Source organism: Brassica oleracea, chromosome C8, assembly GCF_000695525.1.
Source record: "Brassica oleracea var. oleracea cultivar TO1000 chromosome C8, BOL, whole genome shotgun sequence".
In the NCBI taxonomy this organism is placed as follows: domain Eukaryota; kingdom Viridiplantae; phylum Streptophyta; class Magnoliopsida; order Brassicales; family Brassicaceae; genus Brassica; species Brassica oleracea.
This window is the reverse complement of record NC_027755.1, coordinates 21,389,643-21,399,431: the sequence shown is the minus strand read 5'-3', so window position 1 is coordinate 21,399,431 and position 9,789 is coordinate 21,389,643. Positions and strand designations below refer to the sequence as shown.

The window sequence follows — 9,789 nt, the reverse complement described above, 5'->3', positions numbered from 1 at the left end:
GAGTATTTGATGATGAACATGATACTAAAAATTATTTAATTAAAAAAAAAGTGTAAAATTGGTATTAATACGAATTGTAAAAACAGTAATTTTAATATTATATACTAATAACTAAAAATAATTATTTGACAGCAATTTATTTTTTCTGAAATTCTAAAGAGAAGATAATCGTAATAGGTTATATGACATTAATTTTCCTTTTCTAAAATCTTAAACAAAATTTTAAAGGAGTATTTAATATTTTTTTATTGTAAATAAAAAAGAGATTTATAAAATAGAATGTTTTCATTTTTTTTAAAATCCTAGCAAAATAAATCTTTAAAGACTTATTTAATAAATCATTAAATTAGTACATAAAACATGTATAATGTTGTCATTGACTCGATTGGTGTATTTGACTTTCATTTTTTTTTACTTTTCATTCAATTTCTTGTTTCAGGTTGTGTTCAGTTTAAACGTTTAGGTATAGTATTTTCTCTAATCATATGTACAAAGTTTATAACAATTCATTTATGCACCATAATTATAAAATACAAATATTAACTTAAACTTATATTTGAAAATGAGTTTTAGTTATAAAATAAATTTCGAACAACATATGCAAAAAATAATCATAAAACTATAATAAAATAATTTATGATTTTTATTAAATTAAAACATCAAACAAAACCCGTTGCAACGTAACCGGCTCATATCTTGTAATAAATAAAATTAAAAAAAATCCAAATTATTTGATATGTACATAGTTTTATTTTCATTACAAAATATTACTGATTAAATTTTAAAAACATTTTAAACATTATCTGCGTATAATTTGCCTAATGACCCTTATCGGTTGAGCCGGCCCTGGGTGTCGCACCATCCAAGAAGGCTGAACTGAGACGCGTTGAAGAAGATGAGACGAAGTGTGTGGGTCCATTTTGTGCTATTTTTCAACGTTAGAGAAAAGATAATTAATTTAATATAAGCATATAGTAATGTGTTATGGCAGTTTCGTAAATATTACATGATGGACTAATTAAAACTTTTGTCTTGATCCCGACATGATTACACGAGCAAACATTCCTAATCTGAGACGCATTAATTAATTTGATGATTATTAACATAAGCAACTTTACAGTAATCAAGCCCATCGTATTATCGGGTCGTCTCGGGTGGGAAGAAAAAAAAACAGCAAACCAAATGCTTACGTGTTAAGGAGTGATTGGTGAACGAACTTTTCTTCTCGATTCTTTGCTCTCTTCTCTCCTCTTCTTCCATTTTTGATTCGTTTCGTCTCCGATCAGAAAAGCTCCGTCTTTTATTTTTTCTGAAGTCAAAAGGGCTCTCTCGTCACTGTTCCAAGTCCTTCTCTGTGGTTTTACTTTCTTCTCTCATGAACACCGTAAGCGTGGATTGCTAGATGATTCTAAAAAAAGTTTCATTAGCTGTTAATGCAGAGCTGTAAAGTGTAGACCTTTCGATATTAATCTCTCTGAATCGAGCAAAGTTTGTAGCTTTCAGTGTTGGATCTGTGAGCATTCTTTCGTTTATCGGTTCAATGTCGGTTCCACCTCGATTCCGGTCTACCGATTCCGGCGAGAGAGACTTCAGATCGGTTCTTGGTCCGACCGGGAACAAGCTGCAGAGGAAACCACCGGGGATGAAGCTGGAGAATAAGAAGATGACCACCACCATCGAGTCAAAAGATGAGAAAACGAAGAAGAAGCCAGATCCTCCGGCTTCACCAACGACGACTCTCAAGCAATGCTCGTCTCTTTGCTCTTCTCTTCTGAGAAAGAACAGTGCCTCCATGACCGCTTCGTATTCCTCTGACGCCTCCTCGTCTTGCGAGTCGTCTTCTTCTAGCCGTAAGAAGGTTGTGAGGCGAAGCGGGTCTGTCTCCTCCGCCGTTGGTGCGTGTGCGGTGGGGAGAAGGAAGCTGGTTGATGAGAAAGATGATAAAGTTGCTGGTGGTGGTGGTAGTAACGGTGATTGCTTCGCTGATGGTCGGAGAAGATGTGCCTGGATCACGCCCAAATCTGGTGAGAATCTCCTTTTCTACTACTCTATGTTGCTCACTTTGCTTCACTTGATAGTTACTTTCTTTCTTGCAAAGACCCGAGTTATGTTGCTTTCCACGACGAAGAATGGGGAGTTCCTGTTCATGACGACAAGTAAGTGCAATCCTCAAACTATTTTACTTTTATGAGAGATGCTCTTTGTTTAATTATAAAGAGTCTCTTACCACTTGGTTAACTTGTGTAGGAAGCTTTTCGAGTTATTATGTCTCTCTGGTGCTCTATCTGAACTCTCTTGGACAGACATTCTCTCCAGAAGGCAATTACTCAGGTAACCAAAACATTAACTTCTTACTTCTGATGTCAAGCCAGAAACTAGAGTTTAATACGAGCTCTGATCTCAGGGAAGTTTTCATGGACTTCGATCCAGTTGCTGTTTCCGAACTGAACGAGAAGAAGGTAATCTCTGCCATCTCCTTACTCTCAGAGGTCAAGCTAAGGTCTATCCTCGATAACTCACGCCAGGTGCGCAAGGTAATATAAACCTCAAAACGCTTCTGATCTATCTTACATAACTTGTATCGCTGCCAACTCCTTGTTTCATCCAGATTATAGCTGAGTATGGATCGTTTAAGAAGTACATGTGGAACTTTGTGAGCAACAAGCCTACACAGAGCCAGTTCAGGTATCAACGACAAGTCCCCGTGAAGACATCGAAAGCTGAGTTTATAAGCAAGGATCTTGTACGCAGAGGCTTCCGTAGCGTGAGTCCAACGGTTATTTACTCCTTCATGCAAGCAGCTGGTCTTACAAACGACCATCTCACAGGCTGCTTCAGATTCCAAGACTGTTGCGTAGATGCAGAGACAATAACCAAGGCCAAGAAGACTGTTGCGTAGATGCAGTTCTGAAAGCTAATTGTCGGTGTTTGAGTAGTACCCATGTTATTTGCTTGAAGAGATGTGTTTGACACAACGAGATTTAGCTACCTTAACGTGATGTGTTCTTGTGTTTAACGTTGTATAGATGTTTTTGGTTATTGGTTTTATGCATAGTAGAATGTTGCGAGGAGCCTACATCGCATCAAACTAGTTCCTTGATAAGACATATATGTCCAGAAGTCTTTACTAACAATAACACTACGTCTCTAAACAAGCAGCTTCAGTAAACAAGAAAGTTAATAGGTACACCACAATAACGACATCGTTCTCTGAATTAACCAAATGCTTTTGTTCATCTATCAACCTGAAACAGGAATAGTCCCGCCTTCTGCTTTATCAGTGTCTTCTTCCAGTTCCTCAACTATTTTCTGTACCTCTTCTTCAGCTTCATTTTCGACTTTACCAGTCTCCTTCTCCTCAGAACGATCCTCCTTAATCAAATTTGTGTCTGCAGCTGGCTCTTTTGCTGAATCTCGCACTTGTACCTCAGTTTCCGGTTCTTCATTTTGCTCTAGCACTGACTCTCGCTCTCCTCCATCAGTTAGAGGTTCTGCAGTTGCCTCTTTTTCTACCTCCTGCTCTTCTCCTTCAATATCAGATTCTGCAGTTGACTTGTTTGCAGTCTTTAGATCTTCTCCATCAGACTTGGCTTCATTTGGCACTTTCACCGACTCTCGCTCTTCTCCATCAGTTTGAAGTTCTGCGGTTGCCTCTTTTTCTACCTCCTGCTCTTCACCATCATTTCCAGTTTCTGCAGTTAACTTGTTTGCAAACTTAAGCTCTTCCCCATCCGACTTGGCTTCTGCATTAGATTCCTCAGGCGGTTCTTGGTGATCTCTTTTACATTCAGGCTCTGCATTTGATTTTTCCCCTATTTTCAAACCGTTATCACCCTTAGTTTCAGATTCTTCCTTCTCATCACAATCTTTTGGGAACTGTATATTTATCTCTTCCCTCCTTTCTGGTTCATTGCTTCCACCCTTCACCGCATCTTTGGTTGCTTTCCCTTGCTTATTGGAGCTTGTTACAAGGTCTTTCTTCTTCGAGGATCTATATATTCCATTAATGTGAGATTATTCATTCAAGACTCAAGCCTTCTCCACCTATAACTATAACTATTGTAAGAAAAAATTCACACCTGACTTCTGAAGAACTTTTCAGCTCCACATGCATAGACTCAGTTTTCCTCTTCTTCGCTTTATTCCTTCGCATTCTACATTATTAAGTAAAAAAACTCAAGACTAAAGAGATGCCAAAGCGGCTAAGTTAAAAAAAACTGTGAAACGTTTCACTTACATGTCAGATAAAGGAGTAGAATCAGGTAGATCAGTCTCCTCCTTTTCCTGCTTAAACATTTTGAGAAAAATTGGCTAATGAATAAAGAGGAGCACAGTGTAGGAAAGATCTCACCTCACTGATTATCTCCCAACGTTCTTTTTTAAGATTAAGCTCTTCAGACTCCCCATCCGAATAAAGCACCTGCAAAGAACAACAGTATGAAAATTTCAAATGAAACAATTATGCAAACAAAGTGAGAATTTGGAAAATAGCAGTTAGAGAAATTCACCTGATGCGTCTTGTTAAGACTACTATAGAACTTTATGACGCCATCATAAAACCTGTGAAAAAATATAAATGTTAAGATTGCTACCGTTCATCACACCACACTGTATCCAAAACGAAAGTTCACATCTTACGCAAAACACTTACTTCTTGTCAAGTGGCCACCAGATGTTAACTCTCTTACCAACCAACTCCTCACCATGCTCACTCTTATTGGACTCCTGCAAAGAGGAAGAATAGACCATATGAAAACACGAGACAAATCAAAGCCTCATAAGAGTGAACAGAGAAGGAAAAAAAATTCACACCACTTCCTCTCTAGCTGTCCGTTTCCTCTTGGGATGGCTCTTGAGAGTTTGTTCAGATTCTTTGGTCGGAGGCGTCATTCCACGAGAATTCTTCTTCTGAACATTTTATCCAATTATGAGTTCAAGCAAGCAAGGAAGTTCTAGAGTATCATATATTGACAAGAAAATTAATGGTTCATCAAATCTACTACCTTGCTCTTTGATGACTCCATGCTTTCACCTTCTGAATTCTTTTTCTTAGCATCTGAGGGGACTGATTTTTCAAGTGGCTTCTTTGCAGATGTTTTCGCTAAACCATTCTGTGATTTCTCCTTTTTAGATTCTGCAAGTGGCTTCTTTACAGCTGTTTTCGCTGAACCCTTCTGTGCTTTCTCCTTTTTAGATTCTGTTAGTGGCTTCTTTGCAGTTGATTTCGTTGAACCCTTCTCTTCTCTCTCCTTTTTACTTGACTTAGCGCTATCTTCAGGCTTTTCAAGGTCAGTTTCCATAAGATCTGTTTCTTCTTCAGCATCATCTTTCTTCACAATCTGTTTCTTTGATGCTGGTGTGGCTACAGAACCTGCATCAAGTTCTGTCTCTTCCATCTTACTCCTGCTCCGTTTCCGTGACCCCTTCCTAGCCTTACTCGAGGGTGAGAGAGAAATAACAACTGACTGCTTCGTTTGACCAACTTTACTTGGCAAAGGTGCTTTCTTGGCAGCCCCAAGTTCTTTTTCATGCACCTTCTTTATGCTTGATGACGTCTTGAATGAATAGCCTTCTTCAGGATTCAGCAGAGAATTGGGTTTCCGCCTCCTCCTAGTAGACCCTGATTCAGTCTCTACGTCTGTACTTTCAGATTGCCCTTGCTTCAAAAGTTGTTTCAAACCGTCTCCATTGACTCGAGTTCCACCTCTTGCAGTTCTCTTGGACCTAGTACCCTTGGGAGAAAGTCCCAAATCCAGTTTTTCCTAAATCAAGACATTGGTTAGGCAATAAACAATATGAAAGGGGACTAAACACTGACAATGAAAAAGCTTCACAAGTAAAGTACCTGCAATGAATCACTTGGAACTACTTGTTCTTCTGATATCTTTCCTTCTCCCTGAAAAAAACAAAAAAAAAATCAAGATTCAACCACAAAACTACTGTATAAACAATCAAACCAAGAGCTCAAGGCACTAAGAATACCTCAGTTTCTTTGAGGTTAACAATGATCTGAGCTTCAGTAGTAGCAGCTTCCCTTTGGCATATTGACGAAACTACTGGAGAATACATGTCCAAGCTAGTCCCTGTGGACTTCAAAGCTTCATTGATGTCCGGTCGAAGCTTACAGGCGCAACTAATGAGAACCTTCTCCACAAGCCTCGAAGCCACTGGTGAGACATCCTACGCCATGACGACAAGAAAGATCAAATCCAAACTCTATTAAAAAGCTTGGAGACTTGAGTATGAATTAGGAAAAACTCACCAGGCTATCTTTTTTGAGAGGACCCAAGAGAATCTCGAGCAAATCCATGGATACTTCTTCACTTTCATCTATAACTGTGACCATTATCGTTTCCATTGAAAGAAGTACCGTTTGAGGACAGTCCGGGCTTAATCTATGCACAAAGGAAAAAGCCATCAGCCTTACATAAACCAACATAAGAGTTAACTGACCACTGTTAACTCAAAGTTCTATTTCTACGGTTCTACCGGGTGATTTTCAAGAAGTGCCGAAACATCTCTAGAACAAGGTCATCGCACTCCAAGTCCAACATCACCAAGGATGATCTGACCTTAGCAATAGTATCAAGCACGGCCTCAGCTTTCTTATAGCTCTCACAGGAAGCATCCGCAAGTTTTCCAAAGGCCTCTACCGTCACCTCAAAGACCTCCTGTAAAGCCAGAGAATGCCATAAGAGAATATGAAGATTAACATTAACAAAGACAACTGCAAAAACACAAACCTTCATCTGGTCATCGTTGTAAGGAGCCTCTGGGGCAGTAATCCTCATGATATCGGTTAAGCAGGAGACAACGTAAACCCTAACATCAGAATCAGGGTTTCTCAAGAGATCAGCAGACACCAAAGCCTGCATCGACGGTTTCAGGGCGTTCCTCACTTCTACGATAGGATCTTGCTCAACAGAGAGGAGCAGAGACTCAACTTTCTGCATAATGATTGAAAACATCATAAACCCTAAAAAGGTTTCAACTTTACGAAGCAATGAACAGAAACAAGCAGCAAAAATCAAATCTTTTTTCCCGAATCGGCAAGAAAGAAGAAACCCTAGTCGATTCGTGTGCCCTAATCGAATCGTACATTGAGAAGGTCGAAGATCGCATCGGTGGAGGAAGGAGAGTTGAGGAGATCTTTTCCAGCCTGGAGGAGTGCTTCGCGAAGTTCGGTCTCTCCGACAACAAGAGGACCCATCTCTCCAACAAAAACCCTAGAAAACGAGTTCTCCGTACGGAAAAGCCCTCTCTCGTCGCCGTCTCAAGTTCCAAGTCGTTCGAGCAAGAGAAGACGAGAAAGTGACAAGTCTTACGAGTCTGATGCGCTTTTTATATCAACATGCAACAAACTGCTTAACGAACTGGTACCAAGATATAAATAACTCTTAAAAATAATTAAAAAAACGTTAAAGTCTTTTTTTTTTTATCAAAAAAAAGTTTTTATAATTCTATTATGTCAAAAGTGTTGACAAAAGTCAAGGATGTGGAGACAAATCTGAATCTGAAACATGTGTTTCTCATCTGTTTATGCTAGTAATCAATTTTCTTTTTTTTTTGGTAATCATAAATTAGTAGAGTGTATATACTCTCTACACATAACATAATGCATTGTTGTTTGTAATACCAGAATTGCTAACCAGTGCGAAGCTAGGGGTCGTCTCCGGCTCTTCCCGCCCTTCTTTCGAAGCTTTTCACTTCGCAAAAACTGAAATTTTGAATGTGTATTTGCATTCGTGTAAAAAACATAGCAACAGCATGAATCAAAATAGAAAAATACGATGTGAAATTAATATGGATGGACTGTAATATTACTGACAAAACAATCGATTTTGTAGACTGATGATGCAACATGTTTTGTTTATATATTTGTTAAGAATCTATCACCTCAATATCACCCCAAAATATAATTATCACCTCCTAATGAAACTGGGCAAAGAGAAACTCAAGAAGTAAATTGGGCACTAGAAGAGCAGAGAGTCAGAGACTACATAACAGCAAAACTTGTTTATAATCCAAACAAATCTCGAGAGGTGTCTGCTAACATATTAAATATCAAAACCAGTAGAAAACAGCATCGAGGATTTGAGATAAAAAAAAAAACATTTGTAAATCGAGATTCCAAATGCTTCTTAAAACTTAATTAGATTCAATGTGCTTCTTGACGATGTTGAGTGCAGTCGTGTCCTCACCGTAGTCCTGAAACAGCAACCACACAGAAACACATTAAGTAAATGAAACCAAAACTAACTGTATGGATTAGACATTTCCAATTGACATGGATTGAAAAGCAAAGAAAAGAGTATATACATACCTTGACTACAAGACAGGAGCATCCAACAACCTTTCTAGCATTACCCTCAGAGTCAATCTTACAGAGCTGAAACGACATCAAAGATTAAAACTTTTAATACCGAGTACGCATATACGGAGAATCAGTAATATTAAGAAAAACTGAAGGACTTACACCAGCCCATTCGCCGAGGGCCTTGGCACTTGGAACAGTAAGCAAGTTGATGTTGTGATCAGCGCAGAGAGCCTTAACAAGCTTGACGTAATCTGGCTGGTTACAGTCTTCAGCCAATACACAGAGCTGAGCAACACGCTTCTCGATAAGCTTAGCGCTCTCATGGAGACCACGAACAACACCACCATGAGCACGGGCCTTCCTAAGAGTCAACTCCAATGCAGTCAACAAGTCCATGTCCTCTGGGATTATAGCCGCTGGCTCAGCAACGGGAGGAACAACAACTGGAGCAGCAGCCTCGTCACTAAATAAATAAATAAATAAATAAAACACGATTCAGACAAAACAGAAACTAAATTCAAAACATCTACATTGTATCTCATCAAGTGCCTCTAACTAAAAACATAGATTTAATTAAATCCATTAAACGAAAACTTTAAATCCTAGTTATCACTTTATTCAGAGCTTACCCCGACATGTTTGTCTCTTTGAAATGCCTTTTAAACTAAAAGCCCTTTGTTATCTGCCCAATATAAACCAAATCATATCAGTCTCCTAGGAAACTGTAACAGATCAGGCAATCAAATACATGGGCCAGATTAGAATCGTGCGTACCTCAGAGACGAAGACGGCTGCAGCAGAAAGAAAGGTGTGAGGAAAGACTTTTAACTAGTCACAGTACTAAAAAACCCTAATTTCACCCAAATAAAAACATTTGACGTATCGTTGCAGAGCTGGGCCACGTATATGGGCTTTTACTGGTCCATGGGTTTTTCTAACGCCGTTTGATGAATGTTCCGGGATGCCTGATAACTAATTGGATATATTGTCTTTTAGGCCCAAACATGTGTATATCACGTGCCCACTTGTAAGTTTGACAAGAACATGTGGGTCAACTGTCTAGCGTTTATACAGAATAGTACGGCTGGTCAAATAAACCCGAAAACTCAAACCGAATCCGATCCGATAAAAATGAATTCAAACCGATCCGAACCCGACATAAATACCGAATGGATCTTGTTTTATGGTATTTCGAGTTATGGATATTATCCGAACCGAACCCGAACCTAAATGGATATCTGATAGAACCCGAAACATTCAAAATTCCAAAAAAAACTTGTACCAAACATGATCTCAGTTCCTAATATGTATCTAAAATATACTAAGATATTATTGAACATCTAAAATAATTATCTATTATATGAAGGTTGATGGTTGATGGTTGAAGGTGGTGGTTGAAGCTTGAAGTTTTTAAATTTTGGTTTTGTTTTTATTGAATAATGTTTTTTCATTTCATTAGAACTTAATTTGTC

At 38.6% G+C, this 9,789-nt stretch overlaps 3 protein-coding genes across 5 annotated transcripts; 1 reads left to right on the top strand and 2 right to left on the bottom strand.

Annotated features, from left to right (window-relative positions):
* Positions 1-1,157: 1,157 nt before the first annotated feature.
* Positions 1,158-3,076, top strand: LOC106310494 (DNA-3-methyladenine glycosylase 1). Of its 2 annotated transcripts, none has more exons than XM_013747728.1 (5): positions 1,158-2,024; positions 2,099-2,156; positions 2,248-2,331; positions 2,405-2,525; positions 2,609-3,071. In XM_013747728.1, the coding sequence occupies exons 1-5, from the start codon at positions 1,541-1,543 to the stop codon at positions 2,897-2,899; spliced, it is 1,038 nt and encodes a 345-aa protein (XP_013603182.1). In that variant the 5' UTR covers positions 1,158-1,540; the 3' UTR covers positions 2,900-3,071. The 2 variants fall into 2 exon arrangements, with proteins under 2 accessions (XP_013603182.1, XP_013603181.1); XM_013747727.1 differs by having other exon boundaries at positions 1,177-2,024; positions 2,405-2,534; positions 2,609-3,076.
* Positions 3,077-3,085: 9 nt separating this feature from the next.
* Positions 3,086-7,340, bottom strand: LOC106310493 (biorientation of chromosomes in cell division protein 1-like 1). Of its 2 annotated transcripts, XM_013747726.1 has the most exons (15): positions 7,100-7,340; positions 6,744-6,947; positions 6,490-6,671; positions 6,263-6,395; positions 5,983-6,180; positions 5,846-5,896; positions 5,004-5,762; positions 4,813-4,908; positions 4,652-4,725; positions 4,509-4,560; positions 4,352-4,420; positions 4,238-4,284; positions 4,080-4,154; positions 3,586-3,991; positions 3,086-3,534 (listed from the first exon to the last, which is right to left on the bottom strand). In XM_013747726.1, exons 1-15 carry the CDS (start codon positions 7,208-7,210, stop codon positions 3,241-3,243), a joined length of 2,751 nt encoding a protein of 916 aa, XP_013603180.1. In that variant the 5' UTR covers positions 7,211-7,340; the 3' UTR covers positions 3,086-3,240. The 2 variants fall into 2 exon arrangements, with proteins under 2 accessions (XP_013603180.1, XP_013603179.1); XM_013747725.1 differs by having other exon boundaries at positions 3,086-3,991.
* Positions 7,341-7,954: 614 nt separating this feature from the next.
* On the bottom strand, positions 7,955-9,171 carry LOC106310491 (40S ribosomal protein S12-2-like). The gene is made up of 5 exons (XM_013747723.1): positions 9,092-9,171; positions 8,947-8,999; positions 8,477-8,780; positions 8,324-8,389; positions 7,955-8,208 (listed from the first exon to the last, which is right to left on the bottom strand). Exons 2-5 carry the CDS (start codon positions 8,952-8,954, stop codon positions 8,149-8,151), a joined length of 438 nt encoding a protein of 145 aa, XP_013603177.1. The 5' UTR covers positions 8,955-8,999; positions 9,092-9,171; the 3' UTR covers positions 7,955-8,148.
* Positions 9,172-9,789: the final 618 nt, after the last annotated feature.